Genomic DNA, 21,591 nt, shown 5'->3' with positions numbered 1-21,591 from the left:
CCGCATCTGCTTACAATGCAGATAAATCCTCTATCCTATGTTATAAATGATGGATTTTGAGTAATATTTGCCAACAGTGCTACAGCCTCTCTTGCTTTCTGGATTAGACTCCCTAATTACTCACTCAGTTCATGTCACTGCCACCACATGCCCGTGAGCAGGACCGCGCATATTTTGCAGCTGACAAGTCTGCAAGCCCAGTTGAGAGCCCTGCTTCTCCATGGACCCTGCTCCTGATCTCATTTCTGTATTTTTCCATTACCAACAAGATCCCAAGGCATTGTTTTTTAACCTGTTCCCCACTGGCTCCTACCGCTACTACTGCCAGTCTTCACTCAGCAAGCAGTTCTGCCTCCTAGGGAAGCTTTTCCCTGCATCTCATTTGTTTCATTCACCTGGAGAGTCATCCTTGCAGATTGCTGACTGGAGGTGCTACTGATGTTTCTGAAGCCAGCAGCCCTAGGGACCTAGTGAGGACCGAGACTCCAACCAACACTCTTTCTCAAAACCCTGCCCTTCCTTAGACTTTGGAATTTTCAGGCCTGAAGTAACTTCTGTCACTTCACTGGCAGTAGAAATATTTTATTCTGCCACTTATTTTTCCTCAGCAGTGGAGCATGCCGTCAGTGTTGCCCACTCTTATTCCCCTGTTCCTTTTAGAACAGCCTGACGGAGTAGCAGTTGTTGTCATTCTCAAATTTCAACCTATTTCTTGAATAGGCTTCTCTAATACATATATGGCTAGCACATTTTGCCAGTGCCTTCCTTCCTTTTGCTTTTGGGCTCAGTCATTGATTTTTCTAACATATTGCCTTTGTGGGGCCCCCATAATGGCCCTGAATTTCATGTAGCCTCCCCCATCTTTCTGCTTCTTTGCAAAAGATGATGTCCAAATGTCTGGGGTAAGAGGTGTGGCTAATGTTCTTATTTCTCTGTGTGGCAGCAATATGGGCATCACCTAAACAACTTATTAGAAATGCAGATTCTCAGGCTTTACACTGGACCTACCGAATTGGAATCTACATTTTCACAAGATCCCCGTGCTTTATGTGCACATTGAAGCCTGGGAACAGTGGCATCTGTGACCTCAGGGAGGTGAAATAAAGCCATGGTGCTTAGATGAAATGTCTTCTGCCTCTGGTCTCCAGAGAGAGAGATGTTCTTATCTCTTCTGACATAGTGCTTGACCTGTTGACATTCACAGTGGAAGTCAGCCACCAGGGCAGTGACTCATGGTTCAGTCTCACTGAACGTAGAGCCCTCTGGCTTTCCCATTCCACCTCAATTCTGGCTGGCTGATCCATAACACTCAGGGTGGGGCCCTCTCACCTCCACCACAGTGACTGCCCTTGGAAAGCTTCCCAGCCAAGAGTGGCTTAAGAAAGCAAAATCTCAAGGGGAAATAGGAAGAGATTGGTAAACAGATACAAACTTTTAGCTAAAAGATGAATAAAGTCTAAAGGTCTAATGGAAAACATGATGACTATAGTTGATTGCACTGTATATAATTGAAATTTGCTAAGAGAGCAGAACTTAAGATGTTTTCAACAACAACAAAATATAAATATGTGAGGTGATGGATGTGTTAATTAAATGGGGGGATCCTTTCACAATATATACATATATCACATCACCATGATGTGTACTTTAGCTATCTTACAATTTTGTATGCCAATTATATATGTCACCAAAGCTGAAGTTAAAAACAAAGAAAGAGAGGGAAAGAAGGAAGGGAAGGGAAAGGATACCAACGTCAGAGAAAGGCTTGCTCTGCTTGACCATACTATATTATAGTTTGTGGCCCATGTCCCAGGTGAGGAGAAGGTGGCAGCAGTGGGGGATAGTCTAAGAGATTCCTTCCTAGAACCGTAAGTGGGGAGCAGAGCAATAGTTCTTTTCTCTCTATGCTAACTTCACTTGTCTGAAGCAACAAAGACCCAAAGTAAGAAAAACGTAAGAGCCTCTTCTGATTTCTTTGCTCTCCAGCTTCTCCCACCAACCTTTCACTTTCCCACCGTCTCTAAGCTGCTAAAGGAATAGACTTCCCCCACGCAACTTTCCTCAAGTCATATCTTCCTTCTTTCTGAGCCCAGATAGCTCTTCCTGGAGGGCTAGGGTATCTCCCTCCAGTACACTAAAGGAGAGTTATCTGAGCTAAGTATTCCAGTCTGTTGCTATACAAAAATGAAGGTTAAATTCAGGGAAATTCTCGAGACAGTTGCATGGCTTGCAAAGCATACTGTCTTGGCTATGTCATCCTATTTTTGAATGACAGGTGCTGAATATTACTTGGGTCTATATTGTGGCATTCCTCCTGTTAAAAATTCTAACCTCCTCTCCCCTAGTTCCACCCCCAAGCAGGTGGAGTACAAAACTAGGGCAGAGGTCTTGTACTTAGGGAGTCAAAAATGAGAAAATAATATAAAATTTTGAAACAGTAGCCCTGTTGTATAATGGCTGTTTCATACCTGTCAAGCCCCAAAAGGAAACACAACAAGAGATGGGTCTTCAGACCTACATCTGGAAAGTATGCTTACTGTAAAAAAAATGTAAAATATAGAAAAATATGTAATATATAGAATGTAACACCACAATAAATATGGGAAAAAGGCACATTTTACTGAAGACATACAGATGGCGAATAAGCACATGAAAGAGTTGCTTAATATTATTAGTCATTAGGGAAATACAAAGTAAAGCACAATGAGATACCACTATATACCCAGTAAAATAGTTAGAATTGAAATAATTGAATTTACGTAAGTGTTTGCAAGGACTTGAATCAGCCAGAACTCTGACACTACAGGTTGGAATGGAAAATGGTAGCTAATGTAAGTTAAACTACCATATGATCCCAGCCATCCCTGTCTTAGATATGTGCCCAAAAGAAGTGAAAATATATGTCCACATAGAGACTCATAGCAGCATTATTCATAATAGCCAAAAAAACTGGAAACAACCTAAATGCCCATCAGTGGGGAAATGGATGAAGTGTAGTATGGAATACTATGTAGTAATAAAAAGGAATAAACCATTGTTACAGGCAACAGTATTGATGAATCTCAAAATAAATATGCTAAATGAAGGAAGCCAGTCTGAGAAAAAAAAAAAGAAAAGGAGAGAATACATCCTATATGATTCCATTCGTAGCAAACTCTAGAAAATGCAAACAATTACAGTGTCAGCAGATCAGTAGGTTGTCTGGAAGACGGGTAGAGAGAGGGATGAACTGTACGGGGAAACAAAGAAACTTTTGGGGGTGGTGGAAATGTTTGTGGTGATGGTTTCAATAGCTTGTATATGTGTCAAAACTGGACAAATGGTGTGTTTTAAATATATGTGGTTTATTGTACTTCAATTGCATTTGGATAAAATTATTTAAAATTATATGATTTCTCTTTCATTTACTTTTAGGACCAGGTCACCATTCTCTGAGTTTTGTAAAGGTTCCTGCCAAAAACTCATCAGTCTTCATATCTTCTCAGCATGATGTACAGAAAAACAAAGCAGAACAAAAGGTAGAAAGTTGTATGTCTCCGACGCTTTGTATTGATCATTAATTTATCCTGTTAACTATTATTTTTATGGGATATTGTCTTCACTGCCATGGTACTGACTGGTCAGAGATAATGGAGTCCTACACAGAACAGAAGGTTCTGAGTCAGCATCATGTTAAATGTACCATATGGTTTTGCAGAAACTGACTTAAAAATTTGCTGATACTGATAATAGCTAATGTTTACTGAGAATTTGCTGTGGGCCTGGGCCTGTGTTAAACTAGAAGGAGGGGAAAAGGGGGAAAACAATTGACATGATACACAGATATGGAAAAGACATCATCACTACTCATGAGGACTCACTATCCAAGGATTAGACACATATAAACAAAAGTCCTTACCATAAAATAAGACGAGAGTTTTGATTTGTACAAAATGTTTTGATTTGTACAAAATGTAGTGGGAATACAGAAGATTTAGAGACTGGTCCTGCCTAGAGAAGCCTTCAAAGGCTTTATTAAAGGAGGGCTTCATTGTATTAGGTCTTGCGATATGAGTGGGATGCTTCCAGATGAATGAGGATATAGTGAGGCAGTATTACGCACTGATGTTAAAGTGTTAAGTGAGAGCATGATAGTGCAAGCCTGCAAAGCTGGGGCAGCGCCAGAGAGGAGACTGAAAGGTAGGTTGCAGCCATTGTTTTGTACACCTCGTGGAGAATGGATTTATTGTCTCAGTAGTAGAGAACAATTGCAGGTTTTTGAGAAGAGATGTGAAATAAGAATGAGATGGGGTTTAAAAAGATATTCTGGGGGCGCCTGGGTGGCGCAGTCGGTTAAGCGTCCGACTTCAGCCAGGTCACGATCTCGCGGTCCGTGAGTTCGAGCCCCGCGTCAGGCTCTGGGCTGATGGCTCGGAGCCTGGAGCCTGTTTCCGATTCTGTGTCTCCCTCTCTCTCTCTGCCCCTCCCCCGTTCATGCTCTGTCCCTCTCTGTCCCAAAAATAAATAAAAAACGTTGAAAAAAAAAAATTTAAAAAAAAATAAAAAAATAAAAAAATAAAAAGATATTCTGGGGGCACCTGGCCAGCTCAGTTGGAAAGGCATGCAACTCTTGATCTCCCAGGTCATGAGTTCAAGCCCCACATTGAGTGTAGAGATTACTTAAGTACCTACATTTTTTTTTCCAATATATGAAATTTATTGTCAAATTGGTTTCCATACAACACCCAGTGCTCATTCCAAAAGGTGCCCTCCTCAATACCCATCACCCACCCTTCCCTCCCTCCCACCCCCCATCAACCCTCAGTTTGTTCTCAGTTTTTAACAGTCTCTTATGCTTTGGCTCTCTCCCACTCTAACCTCTTTTTTTTTTTCCTTCCCCTCCCCCATGGGTTCCTGTTAAGTTTCTCAGGATCCACATAAGAGTGAAACCATATGGTATCTGTCTTTCTCTGTATGGCTTATTTCACTTAGCATCACCCTCTCCAGTTCCATCCACGTTGCTACAAAGGGCCATATTTCATTCTTTCTCATTGCCACGTAGTATTCCATTGTGTATATAAACCACAATTTCTTTATCCATTCATCAGTTGATGGACATTTAGGCTCTTTCCATAATTTGGCTATTGTTGAGAGTGCTGCTATAAACATTGGGGTACAAGTGCCCCTATGCATCAGTACTCCTGTATCCCCTTGGATGGCCAGTAAGTACATACATTTAAAAAGAGAGAGAGAAGTCTTTTTTAAAACTAAAAAACAAATAAAAATATAATCTGGTTGAAGTGTGTGAGATAGATGCAGTGTTTGAGAGAGAGGAGATTAGAGGGAATATCGTTTTGAGTCTACTGTGATGGTCCAGATAAAAATGATAAGGCCCAAACTAAGGCAGTGGCAGTGAGGGTAAACCAGAGGCTACAGATTTAACACGTTTCAGAGTCAGACTGTGTCAGGATTTGGTGACTCAATAGATGTGTAGATCCAGAGAGAGGGAGAGGATGATGATGATGGTGATGATGATGATGATGATAATGAGGATTTAATTTTTGTATATAGGTTCTCTTGAAGTAGGATGTCTTTTCTCTGTGCTCCCATAGTGCTCAGGCTTACCTCTATGTCAGAAATCACTATACTGTGTCATCTTTTTCTGTCTGTTCGACTGTAAGATGACAAACTTAAGGTTAGGAATTGCATACCTTATTTTAATTCCAAGCAATGTGTTCAATCCATTGGATTGGTCCTATCTGAAATAAATGGAGTAACTCTAAGCTTTCTAGTATGGGTCACTGGATGGATAGTTATACCTTTTTTAAAAAGTTTATTTATTTATTTTGAGAGAGAGAGCACATGGGTGGGGCAGAGAGACAGGGAGAGAGAGAAAATCCCAAGCAGGCCCCGCACTGTCAGTGTAGATCCTGACGCAGGGCTTGAACTCACAAACCATGAGATCATGACCTGAGCCCAAATCAAGAGTTGGATGCTTAACCAACTGAGCCAACCATGTGCCCCTGGGTTGTTACATGTTTAACCAAAATATGGAAGACAAAGGAGGAAAAAGTTTGGAAAGATGGGAGTACATGGGCACATGATAAGGTTCATTTGAAGTAGTTAGTTTGGGTACCTATGAGAGATATTCATTAAAGAGGTTGATACTGTGTAGTAGCATTAAGACCAGAGCTTAGGAGACACGTAGGGGATGGGAAAAAAAGGGGACATACTATATTAATGTGATTGCTCTAGAGCAAGCAAGTCTCTTTTAGAAGCTTAATTACTAATGAATGCTTTTTTCTTGAATATTAAACCATACAGAAACATAAAGAAATGACTAAAACATCACATATTTTAAATGAAGGTAAGAAAATGAACAATATTTATAATTGCTCTGTTGTCTTTCAGTTAAATAGTTTTGTTGTATAGTTTTCTAAATTATGTGTTTTTACCCCTTATTATAAAATCTGTGATTATTTTGATTAAGGAAGATATAAAAATTATTCATGGTTGTAAATGTTAGTATCGAACATTTTTGAGTGATTGCTGGGTGAATAGGCACTTTGGAATCTGCAAACCATGGGGAAGTTAGAATCTCTGCTGTGGCTGCCTATACTGATAGGTAGAGTAAGTTTCTGAAGTACTGTGATTTGTGCAGATAATTCTCCCTAGGAGAAGGTCTCTATCCTCTAATGCCATCCTTTCTCCCCAGACATAAAAATACATCCAATTTCCCATCTTCTGGCTGAACTAGAGGTTCACTAAGTCTCTGATAGTCTCAGCAAAAGATTCCCATGAATATTCTACACACACACACACACACACACACACACACACACACACACACACACACCAAGAACACTACAACATCATCATCTGGGTGGCCAATTAGCACCTTGAATCCAGCACGCACAAAACCAAATTCATGATCTTCTAGTCACCCCCAAACCTGTTTCTGTTCCTCCTTTTTTTCAGACACAAAGCTGGAGTCACCTTTGACCCTTTCCTATTGCTCATATTCTACATCCAAAAGTTGTCATTTTGTCCAATTTACAGCCTTTAACTATCTCATAATCTTTCCCTCCTTTCCATTCACAATACCCCTGCCCTTAACAACTGTAATAATTTGCCTCAGTCTCTTTTTCCTCTTGTTAATCTCTCCTACAGTTTGTTGTGAGTGTAATATTCTCAAAATACAGTTTCAAACATATAATTACTCAAAAGTCCTCGGTGGTTCCCCCTTGCCTACTGAATAAAGTGCAAAGCAGTTCATTCTGAGGCAGGGGGAGTAATGGGAGATTAAGCTTGGCAAAGTAATTTAGGAACAGAAGTTAGGGAATTCAGGCTTGTCCCTGATGGTGGTGGTGAGACACTGGAAGGCATCTTGTATGTGGAGATACTGTCTTTATTTGCATAAATAAATACATCCCTGACTGTGGTAATTCTAGACATTATGGCAGTTCAGCAAGAACTGTATCATTTTTTTTTTTCATATTTAAAGGTACCTTTTCTTTCCCCCAGGAATCAAAAGTAGCTCACTTCAAGTTCCAGGTGTTTCTGCTAAAACAAATGGCCCCAGACATTCTGTGCAGGCTATTTTGAAACAAGAGGCAAGTAACATTCCATTTGTCCCAGATACAGAAAAAATGAGGTGGAATTATTATCAAGATTGGTGTAATATAATTTCATTCATTAAAAGACAATTAACCACCCTATAGTAAGATTTTATAAAAATTGAAATGCAAACCCACAGTAATAATGCTCTGCTACTTCAGACTTCCAAAGCTCATAGCTGTCAATTACACTAGTGTTGTCATACTGTAAGTATAGGGAATATCAGTAACAAGTTGTAAGCTACCAAAAGTGATAAGACCAAGACTTTAAATGTGTTAAAAAGATCCAAAATTTGAATGTTATATTTACCTCAATTTTTATAGAGATTTACCAGGAGCAACTTGAATGTTCCCACTTAGCCCTTAGCTTATAGGCTTCCTAAATGATGAGCTTCAAGAACTTCAAAGTACATACCTGTGCCCTACAGAGAAAGCAACAAATTGGGCTTTGAGAGTCATTTTCTCCCAGTGCTGATGGGTTGTGCAGAGATAGCCATGCTGCCTCACCCTGTCCCCTTTGTGACCAGGGGTCACGTATCTGATGGTGGGAAGTTGGCGGCAGACATTCAGGGTGCAGCCTCTGGTCACAGCATAGATTGCCTTTGCAGACTTCCATATTGTCATTTTAAAAATAAAATCCACATTGGCTCTGTTAGCCCTGTATTAACTGGCTCAGCTGTTCTAAACAGTTAACATGGTTTAAAAGAGATGTCATCAAGCAGGAAATTCACTAAAGTCTTCCCAAAAGTCTGCCTTCACAACTAAAATAGCAAGTGCCATCATTTGCAGTGTCCTATGTTAAATGCATAGTAAGCAACAGACTCAAATATATAGCTGCTCAAATGTAGCATGTTAGCCACAATATGCTTCTCTCTATAAACAAATATTTATTAAACACCTGCTGTGTACAGGGCACTGTATCACTGTATCAACATCCATAATTAGTATGCTTACTTTCTGAAAAAAAGAAACTTAACTACTCTAAGATAGTTTAGTAGTTGTACATTAGGAATTACTTTTCATTAGTCTCACTATGGAGCCATAAAAAAAGTATCCCCTGAGTGTAACATGGACAGTAAACTTAATACTACATACTTTGCCAAAGTATGTCGATAAACACATTTAGACTATCAGTTTTTAAAGTAGGCTTTAAAAAAAAAAAAATATATATATATATATATGAACATTATGAATACATCAAATGGTCACAAAAACCTAATTTACTTTGAGAAATAGCATGACCACTTTTATTACAATAGAATATAATACTATTTTCCAACTTTTTTGCCCATTCCATCAGTGTCAGGAAATATACTTCTGGTGGCCTGTGTTTAGCTCTCAGACCTGGGAAAAAATAAAGTCTACTCGGTTGGATTTATCTTTCTGTATAAATATCTAAACAGGTGGAGCTCTTGGCCAAATTAAAGAGTCATATCCTATACATGCAGAAAACCTTTCTGCCTCCCAGCTTTCTAAAATCATGTCCCCTATAGTTTGTTTAAAAACCACACATAATATTTTTATCTGTTCAATTGATTACCTTCCATGCTGATCAGTGCACTCCTCAGTTAATTTCAGAATACCAATGAATTCTACAAACCTGTAAATTCTGTAATATATAAACCAAATAAAATTTGCATTTTTATTATAAATGGACTTTTAACATTGTTTTCCTAAATTTCTGTATTTTAAAAGTGAGAAATAGCTGACGTTCAAATTCTTTTAAAACCCCCTTGATGAATTTCATTGTTTTTTTTTTCTTGTGGCATATATAGGTGAAATATGCTGATTTTAATGAAGAAAGGGCCAAGAAATCAAGCATTAGCTCTAAGTCAGGTAAACATTAGCAACAGTTATTAAGTAAGTCCTAAAATCTATTAACCTATTCATTCAACTAACATTTATTGAGCTTCTGCTATATGATAAGCATTGTGCTAATTATTACATACATACAAAGTAGAAACTATACAAAGTAGAAAAGCCATGGTCCCTCTCCTGGATTTTACAGTTTAGTGGGGAACACTTATGCCAATAATCACAACCCATTACGATAAGTGTAATAATGGAGGTATGTACATAGTTCAGTGGAAGCATAGGGAAGCCAGGGAAACTTTTATAGAAGCCACAGTTGGGCTGAGACATGAAGGATAAGAAAAATTTTCTAAGCAGACAAATAGAAGGAGAACCTTCCAGGAAAAGGGAATACATTTACTAACATATAGACATTAGAGCCTAGTACATTTTTGGAAATAGAAATTTTCTCAGAATTGCTTTATCTAAAAGTTCAAGTTAGAGAATTTCAGGAAATGAAGCTTGACTGGTAGATAAGGGTTAGATCATTGTCTCTGGTAGGCCAGGCAAAGAAATCTACCTTTTATCCTGTTATTCAAGTGCAACTATTGAAGAATATTGGCAGGGTCATAATATAATCAGAATTTGCCTTTTCTTTTTTTAAAATTTTTTTTTTCCAACGTTTTTTATTTTATTTTTGGGACAGAGAGAGACAGAGCATGAACGGGGGAGGGGCAGAGAGAGAGGGAGACACAGAATCGGAAACAGGCTCCAGGCTCCGAGCCATCGGCCCAGAGCCCGACGCGGGGCTCGAACTCACGGACCGCGAGATCGTGACCTGGCTGAAGTCGGACGCTTAACCGACTGCGCCACCCAGGCGCCCCAGAATTTGCCTTTTCTAAAAAGGGGGAAAAGAGGGGCGCCTGGGTGGTGGCTCAGTTGGTTGAGCGTCCGACTCTTGATTTCAGCTCAGGTCATGATCCCAGAGTTGTGGGATTGAGCCCTGCATGTGGAGCCTGCTCAAGATTCTCTCTCTCTCTCCCTTTCCCTCCCTCTTTCTGACCCTCTCCTCCACTCACATACTCTCTTAGATAGATAGATAGATAGATAGATAGATAGATAGATAGATAAAGGGATAAAAGAATTAGAGGTGAAGAGACTAGAGGAAATGAGACAATAAAAATAATAGCATTTACTATATGCCAGTTACTATGCTAAATTTGTTATATCCTCTCATTTAGTCCTCCCACCAATTTAATGAGGACAGAAACATTTTTATCTACCATTTTACATATAAGTAAACTAAGTCTCAGAGTGGTAAACTATATTGCCCAAGGTTTCACAGTGTATGTGAAAGGTCTGTCTTACTCAACCAATTCTAGCCACAATGCCATACTGTCTCTTACTACAATTCAAGAGACTATTACAATAGTCCAGGCTAGAAATGAGTCCTGAACAAGGTCAGTGGCAGTGAGGATGAAGAGCTGGGTACATATTTGACTCAAACTAAGGAGGTTGAATGGATGAGATTTGGTTACTGATTGAATACGGGAGATGAAGGAGTTGAAGACAACTCCCAGATTTCTAGACTGGGCAACTAAATGAGTAGTGAATAGTGGTGCCATTCAGTAGACAGGCAGTACAGAAGGATGAACAAGTTTGGAGGAGAAAAAAATTAGTTCAACTTTTTTAGGTAGATTATACTTTCTCCTTTTAATTCCCTCTTTGATTTGAGAGTTATCCATGTTTCTTAATTATCAAGAAATTAATATTTTGGGCCACAGTTCTTTTAATTAAACTCAGAGAATATAGCCTGTAAATCTTGTAACAGGTTGAAGTTGTTACGGTTTTCTTTGTGGCCAAATATGTGATTGCTATTTGAAAGTGCTCCATGGACATACCAAAAAAATGTGTATTCTGTATTTGCAGGATGTAAGGCTCTAAATGAATATTAAATTACATTTATTGATTGTATGTCTTTACTAATTTTTTTGTCTACTAGACTTTTTTTTTCTTATTGTCTACTAGATGTGTCCAGCCATTAAAGAGGTGTTTTGAAGCTCTATACTATAATTGTATTTTTATCAAATTCCCGTTGCATTTCTAATATGTTTCACATAGGCTCTTCAGGACATTTAATCCACCATATTCATAGAAACCATAGAAGACTTGCTTATTTTTTGTAACAGTCACATTAGTTATCTATTGCTAAGTTTAAAAATCACCCCAAAGCTCAGTGGCTTAAAAAAAACAATCAATATTATCCTACAGTTTCTGTGGTTAAGAATACAGGAACAACTTAGCTGTGTGGTTCTGACTCAGGGTCTCTCATAAGGTTATGATCAAGATGTCATCCAGGGCTGTTGCAGTCATTTAAAGGCTCGACTGGAACTGGAGGATTCACTTCCAAGATGGCTCACTCACATAGCTGTTGTCAGGAGGTCTCAGTGCCTCACCTTGTGGGCCTCTCCATAGGGCTTCTAGAATATCATGATATGGCATCTGGCTTCCCCCAGAGTGGGTGATCCAAGATAGAGGGGCTGAAACCACAGTATATTTTATAACCTAGTTTCAGTAAGTTATACACCATCATTTCTACCCTGTAGTGTTCATTAGAACCAAGTCACTAAGTCCAATGTACACTCAAGGGGAAGAGAGTTAACCTCCACTTTTTGGAGGGAGTATTAACAAGGAACTTATAGACATACTTTAAAACTACCACAACAGGGGTGCCTGGGTAGCTTATTTGGTTAAGCATCTGACTCTTGGTTTTGGCTCAGGTCATGATCTCACAGTGAGATGGAGCCCCATATTGGGCTCTGCACTAACAGCATGGGGCCTTCTTGGGATTCTTTCTCACTCTCCCTCTCTCTCTCTCTCTCTGCCGCTCCCCTGCTCACACTCTCTTACTCTCTAAATAAATAAATAAATAAATAAATAAATAAATAAATATTTTAAAAAATAAAAGGACTACAACAGTATTATCTTCACACTTAATTTTTCAGGTTTATGCACTATTAATTCTAGCTCCTTCCTTTCCAAAACTGTACACATGCAAAAACATACTCATATACAAAGAAACTCAAGAAGGCACATAGAATTTTAAGTAAACCTTTTAAAACAGATCATTGGAATTTACTGGTTATTCACAATACACTTTATATTTATTAGGAGAAAGATAAATAGTAATTCACCTTGACTTTGAACTGGCTCTAATTGGTAATACTACTTTCTATTAATCAGAGCCTTGCTTGTCTAAGACTATTTAGTCATGTATGCATATAAGTGACATACACCATTCCAGTATTCCTATGAATATATTCTACATGAAGACTTGCTTTAGGTATAATTATTCAGAAATATTTTCTAAATTCCACTTCTGCAATTTTGCTAGATGTCATGCAAAGACAGTATTTGAGTGGAAAGAGATTATGACTGTTAGACTAATAAACAAACACTGATCCAACATCTATGTTAAAGAATTGATTCAATAAATAAGTATTATTGAGTGTTTACTATATGCCAGGCACTGTAAACCATAGCATAGTAAGTCCTATAAGAGAAGGAAGTATAGGGTGCTTCAGGAGCATTGAAGGAGGATGCCTGTCTATCTAGGCAGATTTCAAGGAAGGCTCTCTGAAAGAGGTGACACAAGCTGAGTGAATCCTAAAAGATGAAGAATTTAAGAGAGGGATACTAGAGTTATAAAGGAAATAGGGCACAGGCAAAGGGAATTGCATGTTGTTCAGTGTCTCTGGAGCAAAGAGTACATGTGCAATGGTGACCAGAGATGAGGCTGGTGAGGTAGGCAATCGCCCCAGATCTTAAAGTATATTTTATGCCTTCCTGGGAGTCGATGGAGGGTTTAAACACAGCAGTGACAGCAGGGAATAAAGACATATTAGTACATGTTTATTACCATTTTACAATCTACACCATTACTTGTGAAAGATACCAACAAGTAATAATTTTCTTTCTCTCTCTGAAAATTCACCTGTAGCTCAAGGAGTCTTTGCTTCTCATGATTCACCAATTAAGTAAGTATCTAATAAAACTTAATAAAGTAATGTGTTATTTTAAATTAACACTTTAATAATTACACAGGAGTGCTGCTTGAGGGCGGATGTTCCCATGGACACCTCAGTTATTGCAGTTCTGCCTGCATTCATTTTTTGCGACCTCTTGGGACTAAGCTAAAATTGTAAAGTTGGCAAAGTTATGTATGTTCTTTTACCTTCTCTCTAGTCACACTTTTGTTCTATGTTCCCCTAACACACAGGGTCTTCATTCCCCTTTCAGGTAATACTACCTCTTCTTTCCAGGTAGCTTTCCAGGATCTAGATCTATTCTTTTCCCCTCTCCACATTCAAACATACATTACTCGTGCCTTTTGAGGTTATTGGTTTTCTAATGACGATGAATTAGTTTGTCATATAGTATTAATGACTTAATCTGTCACCCCATCTTTAGGATATTTGTACTGTACCCTAAAGTAATGAATCTCTAATGAGGCAAAATCAAGGACAGTGGAGAAAGGTGTTTCTTTGGGGGCCTAGGTGCCTTTCAGCCCTCCAACCTTGTGGCCACCTATTCTGCTAAAGTGCTGTTCCCCTCAAACTTGAATATTTTGTGCATATAAAATAACTCCTGATGGAACACAAATATCCAACACCATCATGTTTTAAACACTCAAACCAAATGAGGTCCAGGATAGGTTTTATAAATTCCAAATTCTGATGAAAATGGTTGGGTAAGGTGAAGCAGCGTGTGGTGGTAAATGGTGTTGACATTCAGAGCAAGCTTTCTAGAAAAAGGATTTTGAGCTTAGGAGTGATGAAGTCAGTTTGTCTGACTTACTGAGTACTCATAAGATGTAAAGATGCTGAAGGAAGAAAACTGACTAGCCCACTGTTAGGACAGTTTAAAGAAATAAAGGTGAGGAATAGTGATTATGTAGTTTTAGAAAGTATTCATCCCTGTTCTCATCTTCCTCCTGCCATCCACTATACTAGACTACAGAACTACAGAATCACATGAGTCTTTTCAAAAGCAAATGCTCTGGGTACCCTTTTGCTAAAAATCTTAGCTCGGCTAAAGGGAAGAAGTTTGCTCATGGCCTGGAGCTTCTTCCCCATTCTTCTCAAATAGACGGTGTTAAAATACTTTTAGCTATCCCTAGGACAATTCCAGGCCAGAGCACACCAAAACATAGCTAATGACACCATCTGGTCTGGCTCTGCCCATTGCACCCATGTCACATTCCCTTACCTTACAGAGAGGAACACAGGTTCAGGGGCTTGAGCTTAGTCCTCTTTGATGCATCTCATTGCTTCACAAAGCTCAATGCATCAACAGATGCATCACATCTGTTCCACCACTTACCTCTCTCCCTTCTCTTCCTCTCAAATCCTCATTTCTCTGTTTTTCCTAATGCTTAACCAAGGGCCATACACAGGAGCCTTAGAATAGAATTAGAAACCAAAGAAATCAGGACAAGAGGAGGGCAATGTGATAAGATCGTGGTGAGGTAGACAGTTGTAATAATTAAGCTTTGCATTTAGATATTGAGCATGTTCTTATGATTGGGATGGAAGGTGACAGGGAAACACAGTAAAGAAGGCAGTGAGTCTTTCACCCTGAAGATTATGCTCAGAAGTCTGTATTTCATTCACTGAATGACAGTCTAATGGCTTTCAGGAGGACTGTGATATTATCAAGTCAGTAACTCTGCTGAACGACTGTGACAGCAGCATGTAGGACAAATAGAAGACACTTAAATCGGTGCCCATTACTGAAGTCCATTAATGATTTGTGGCCTGCACAATGGCCTTCCTTTTGGAGTAGAGACAAGTATGCATCCAAAACATGTTAAATGGGAATTTATGTGCCAAACTTTCTTGGGAGCCTACTATGTTCAGAGTATAGTTCTGGGTATTGGGATACAACGATAAATAAAGCACTACCTCTGACCTCAGTTGTTCTTTACAAAACATCAGGACAAAAGACAGGGAGACTTGAGGAATGCCAGAGAGTGAACTGAGGGAAGGGCAGTGGATAAAATGTCAGGAAAAGGGAAGGCCACCCATGGAACCACCCAGTTTTGGCTTTCAGATTAAACCACTGATGTTAGGATACAGAAGTGATGCTTTTAATTCCCACTTAGCCACTGGAATGAGTAAATGGATTTGGCAATAGAATGGACTGTGCATGTGGATGATCAAGAGGTGTAAGCCATCACCTCAAAGCAATGAGTCTGAGATATAAACAGAAGACCACCAATTAGATTAAAAATTAGGTATTCAGAGGACTAGGCAGACTAAATTTTAGGTTTGTCACATTAATCCTCAAGGGGTGGCTGGCCAACCACGTGAAGATATCTTTAAGTTATCTTCTGGACTAAAGCAAGGTTGTACAGAGGAGAAGATCAGAAGCAGAGAGGTATATTTATACCTTTGTGAAATGGCAAGTTAAACGGTGAAAAAGTGTGCCTTCTCTTTGGGGCTTCTGAAATAATGGTCATTAAATATCGCTGCCCTCTTTATTTAAGAAGTAGAAAGTGAGCAGTACAAATGACCTAAACTTTAGACACTTTAATGGCATCAATCTATCAGGGAAAACCACCGAAGACTAGGGAAAAGTAGATGAAATATCATGTCACTCCTGAAATTGTGATGGAACTTTCCAATATGACAGCAGGTTCATTTGCATGCTTCTGTTCATTTGACACCAGTGAGAATCTGATAATTCATTGCAGATTGTAGATTGCATCTGATATTACAACTATTTTTTAGTGGCCTTCTACGAGGCTTCCTCATTTATCTGGTTAGTTTTGTTCTCAGATATTTGCCATTTCCTCTTATATAAATGCATGCCTTTGGGACAGAAAGCCTGTGGGGACAGAGAGCAACAACTACGCAGGACTCACCGGGTTCCACTTGCTGTATATGGTGTGAGGCAGAGAAAGCAGAAAAGAGTCTGGATGCATTAGGTTGCAGAGGACCTACAAGAAGGAAATTGTGCTGGAGTTGGCCTAAGAAACTGAGTATCGGAAAAATAAATGAAGCCAAAGGATAGGAACTGTGTCACTGACATCCACATTCATGTTCTAGTTCCATATTGCAAAACGCTCCAAGTCTGAGGATGGGCTATTGCTACCTAACCCTAGCTGAGACCTATAAGTTTTTCTTTTCCCACTAGGAGTCAGGTTGTAATTTCAGAGACTGGCTGTATTTCTCAAAATTGAATTGTAGGCCTTGGAGAAGAAAGTAATTTTGATAACATAAGGGCAGGCCAAGTAAAAATGTAGAGTGCCATTTTTCCTTTAAGGAGGTCAGGAAGAAGAGAGGCAAATGATCCATGTAGGCAGGAAAATATAATATAAATCAAAATTACAGTCTTAGGCCTTGTTTTTTTAAACTTTTTTAGTATTCTATAGTTTATATGATTGTGTGGTTCTCTTGCTACAATTTAGTAAAATATATTTTTGGTTCCATGTAGTAGGTGATAATAACGAATTCTGCTGAAAACATAGAATAGATTGCAACAACATGGATGGACCTAGAAAGTATAATTCCAAGTGAAAGAAGGTAGTAAGAGATAGATAAAAACCATATGATTTAACTCATGTAGAATTTAAGAATCAAAACAAATGAGCAAAGGGAAAAAAGGCAAACCAAGAAACAGACTCTTAACTAGAGAGAACTGATGTTACCAGAAGAGAGATGAAACAGGTGATGGGGATTAAGGAGTGTGCTTGTTGTGGTGAGCACAGGGTGATTAAAATAAAAACTTTAAAAAAAGAGAAAAAAGCACAGGATAGAATATTATGATACTTAGAAAAGGGCTACATCTAATTTGGTATTGCATGTGATCAGAAACCCATTATTTTAATCCATCATTATCAATAATCATCCATGGGTCTTTTTCTACTGTAGTGTGAAGGGGAGGAGACTAGGAGTTTTGAGGAGGTGGGCAGAAAGTGAATTATCTGGAAGCTCTGATCAAGCAGAGCAGGCAGAAAGGACTAGCCCACCCCCTCTCTCTCCAACCCCATACTCTTCCCAACTCACTACGAAACAAACTTGGATAAGGTGGTTCATGAGTAGTAACTTCAGACAGATGTTAGTTTATGCAGCAGCTGTTTATTATTCTACTGTTTATGCAGCAATTATTCTGCTCCAGAGTAATGGAGCATGTCCTATACCCACAGGCCAATATCTAAGTAGGAGGCTAAATAGGGGGATTAGACAAAAAATAAAACTTACTCTTTTTTGTGAGTTGCTATGGAGAAAAAAAAATCTCCAAGTACAAAGGAGAAAATCTGATTCACTGATTAGGAATTGGGGGGAAAGTTACATAAATTATAAATCAGAAGTAATAAAATCAATCTCTCTTTACTTTTCAGACAACAAAACTATCATAACTGCCGTCAAGGAAAAGTATGTACAATGAAATTCACTGATAAAGCAACATGTTAAGGATATTTTGTAATATGAGATTAGAGAAAAATCTGTGAATCAGACAATGAGCAAAATCATCTGTTGACGTTAGTCAGTTTCCCTCTTTGTCTTCTTCTCTTCCTTGACTTTCACTCTCAGTTAATCTTGAGTTTTGCAGGGGTCCAAAGTTACTGTTATTGGCCCTTTGGGCAGAGGGGCTCAGGAGGATATATTGAAGGAGCATTAGGAGCTTTAGTCACCAGGTGAAAAGCATCAAATACCACAAACCCACTCCATAACGGGAAGCCATTAAGGGAAATGTCTTTGCATACTATTAAGATCTGGCTTAGGGCTGAGCATCCTGTCCCTTGGGCATGTGAACCAGGATGCCTAGATCTGTCTCTTAATTTTCCTAGGAGTAAGGAAAATCTTAGGGTCGTACTCCATCAAAAGAAATACCTGGTCACTTGAGAACTGCAACTTGGACCAGGCCAAGATCAGAGGGTGAATTTGATGAGCCCCAACTCTAGGGCTAGACAGAGGAATCGTGAACATGAGAGAGGTTCAGGGGAGTAGCACACACACACTTTTCACACATACACCTGCTCAATTCAGAAAACAAGCAACAAACACAAAGACATAGACATACTGGCACCAAAAGGATATTTCTTGGTTTAATAGTATAGTGAGAATAAGGTGAAAATCAGATTCTATTTATCACAGTTCACTTCATTATAAGAATGCCCCTATTTTATATACCAAGATTGGAAATGCCTCTTCTCTGCTACCTTATGAGTAATAATGTAGGACGTCTGTACATTTTCTCTGGTATTAAGAAAATAATATATATTGAAATTCTTGGCTCATATGTATTGGAACAGATTTGGACCAATTTAGATCAAGAAGGTAAGTAACTTACCTGTTAATGGTTAGATGTTAGAAGTGTTTGATTTCAGCCATGTTTATGTAAAACAAGTGTTTTTCAACCATATGTTATCATCCCAGACTATGTTTTTCAAACTCAATAGCCGTTTTCTAGTGCAAGCAGTAGGTGACAAAGAACGCATTAAGAGAACTAGATAGCGGTGATGTTTGCACGGCATTATGAGTGTGCTTAATGCCACTGAACTGTACACTTTAAAATGGTAAAATGGTACATTTTATGTTATGTGTACTTTATCACAATAAAAAGGCATTAAAATATTTGGGAATTGGGGTGGAAAAACTGGCTTTTCCCTGTAGTGGCTTTCAAACCTCTAACGGATCATGAGAGATATGCTACCTACAACAAGGTGCTAACTTTTCATTGAATGTTGGCCTAAACCTGAACAATCTGGAAGGTAACTTTGGAGGTAATTGGGAGGCAACAACCACATTATAGGGAATCTGGTGCCCAAATGCCAGGATATCAAACAATGCATAGCCAGAATGCCAGGCATCCAGCCTTTGCTGCCGCTGACTTTTATGCACAGCTTTGAAAAATAAGAGTTTCCGTGGAATGTATGCATTCTTGGTCTAGATGTCTTGAGGGTAACAATAACTTCAAAACAAATACTATTTTATTATAGGCAGGAGGATTTTTATGTTCCCAAAATATATCTTCAATAAGTAGAAGTACCTAAACAGAGTTTTTCAGGTGCAGTTTGCATCTGGCCCCAGTCCAGTCTTAGGTGTGACAGTGAGTACAATTAACCATTGAGGAAAATGTCATTCAGTTCTGGTCCTTGGGTTCTACTTCAGCTTATACTGAAGGACCCCCAACTTCCTCCTACTGCTCAGCCTTCTGGCCCTTTGAGTCTCAGGTGTATCTCAGCCTTTTGGACCTAAATGAATGTGTTTCCTTACTTCTGAGCCATCCTCTGTCTCCCTATCCAAGACAGTTTGCACTGAGAATTCTTTTGTTGCACCCAAACCCTGTTCACTTCCCCTAAATCATCAGTACTAATAGTTGACCATTAATTAAGCCTTAACAAGTAGCTGTAGTCATCAGCATATATAAAAGCACAGTGAACTTTCAGAGGAAGGCAACAACAGGCAGGCCACAGAGCCCACAGGCTGACCACTCCACTGTGGTGCTTTTTCACTATTGCCTCATAGCTGAATAGATGCCTACATAAAAAGAGGCTACCTCTGCAAAGGCATATAAATGTTTTGGAGGCAAATTTGTTTTCTGAAATAGTTTGTTAGAGGTAATCTGGTTTGTATTTTTAAGAATTATTTCATGGATCATAAACACAGTTTGTCTTTTTGCCAGAGCATTGGTTTTCTATGAGTTTAGACACCCACCTGGCTATTTTTAAATTTATGTATTTAAATTCAAGTTACTTAACATACAGTGTTGTACTATTTTCAGAAGTAGGAACCAGTGACTCATCACTTCCGTATAACACCCAGTGCTCATATCAGCAAGTGCCCTCCTTAATGCCCATTACCCACTTAGCCCATACCCCCACCCACCTCCCCTCTAGCCACCGTTTTTTTTCTCTGAATTTAAGACTCTCTTATGGTTTGCCTCCCTCTCTATTTTATTTTTCCTTCCCTTCCCTTATGTTTAGCTGTTTTGATTCTTAAATTCCACATGAGTGAAATCATAATGACATTTGTCTTTTTCTGACTGACTTATTTCACTTAGCATAATACACTCTAGTTCCAACTCATAAATATGGAGAACAAACTGAGGGTTACGGGAGGGATTGTGGGAGGGGGATTTGGCTAAATGGGTAAGGGGCACTAAGGAATCTATTCCTGAAATCATTGTTGCACTATATGCTAACTAATTTGGATGTAAATTTTTAAAAATAAAAAATAAAATTAAAAAAATAGTAGTAAAAATAAAATAAAATAAAATAAAATAATACACTCTAGTTCCATCCATGTTGTTGCAAATCACAAGATTTCATTCTTTTTGATCACCAAGTAGAATTCCATTGTATATATATACCACATCTCCTTTATCCATTCATCAGTCGATAGACATTTGGGTTCTTTCCATAATTTGGTTATTGTTAATAGCACTGCTATAAACATTGGGGTGCTTGTGCCCCTTCGAATCAGCATTTTTGTATACTTTAGATAAATACCTAGTAGTGCAACTGCTGTGTTGTACCTGTATTTTTAATTCTTTGAGGAATATCCCTACTGTTTTCCAGAGTGGCTGCACCAGTTTGCATTCCCACCAGCAGTGCAAAAGGGTTCCCCTTTCTCCACATCCTTGCCAACAGCTGTTGTTGCCTGAGTTGTTAATGTTAGCCATTCTGACAGGTGTGAGGTGGTATCTCATTGTCATTTTGATTTGTATTTCTCTGATGATGAGTTATGTTGAGCATATTTTCATGTATCTGTTAGCCATCTGGATGTCTTCTTTGGAAGAGTGTCTATTCATAGCTTCTGCCCATTTCTTCACTGGATTATTTGTGTTTTTGGGTGTTGAGTTTGATAAGTTCTTTATAGATTTTGGATACTAACCCTTTCTCTGATATGTCATTTGCAAATGTCTTTTCCCATTCTATAAGTTGCCTTTTAGTTTTGTTGATTGTTTCCTTCACTGTGCAGAAGCTTGTAATCTTGATGAGGTTCCAATAGTTCATTTTTTCTTTTATTTCCCTTGCCTCCAGAGACATGTCTAGTAAGATGTTGCTGTGGCCAAAATCAAAGAGGTTGCTGTCTGTTTTCTCCTCTAGGATTTTGATGGCTTCCTGTCTTACATTTAGGCCTTTTATCCATTTTGAGTTTATTTTTGTGTATGGTGTAAGAAAGTGGTCCAGGTT

General features: G+C 38.7%; 1 protein-coding gene across 1 annotated transcript in view; it reads left to right on the top strand.

Annotated features, from left to right (window-relative positions):
- LOC131501960 (fibrous sheath-interacting protein 2-like) overlaps positions 1 to 21,591 on the top strand; it is a 34,828-nt gene that overhangs the window by 9,340 nt on the left and 3,897 nt on the right. Inside the window, exons 4-9 of the mRNA XM_058712520.1 lie at positions 3,415 to 3,518; positions 6,304 to 6,346; positions 7,504 to 7,592; positions 9,371 to 9,431; positions 13,387 to 13,423; positions 17,791 to 17,824. Coding sequence (XP_058568503.1) covers positions 3,415 to 3,518; positions 6,304 to 6,346; positions 7,504 to 7,592; positions 9,371 to 9,431; positions 13,387 to 13,423; positions 17,791 to 17,824 — 368 coding nt within the window. The remainder of the gene's footprint in view (positions 1 to 3,414; positions 3,519 to 6,303; positions 6,347 to 7,503; positions 7,593 to 9,370; positions 9,432 to 13,386; positions 13,424 to 17,790; positions 17,825 to 21,591) is intronic.

Source organism: Neofelis nebulosa, chromosome X, assembly GCF_028018385.1.
Source record: "Neofelis nebulosa isolate mNeoNeb1 chromosome X, mNeoNeb1.pri, whole genome shotgun sequence".
NCBI lineage: Eukaryota > Metazoa > Chordata > Mammalia > Carnivora > Felidae > Neofelis > Neofelis nebulosa.
The sequence above is the reverse complement of the archived record's forward strand: the minus strand, read 5'-3'. Positions and strand labels throughout refer to the sequence as shown.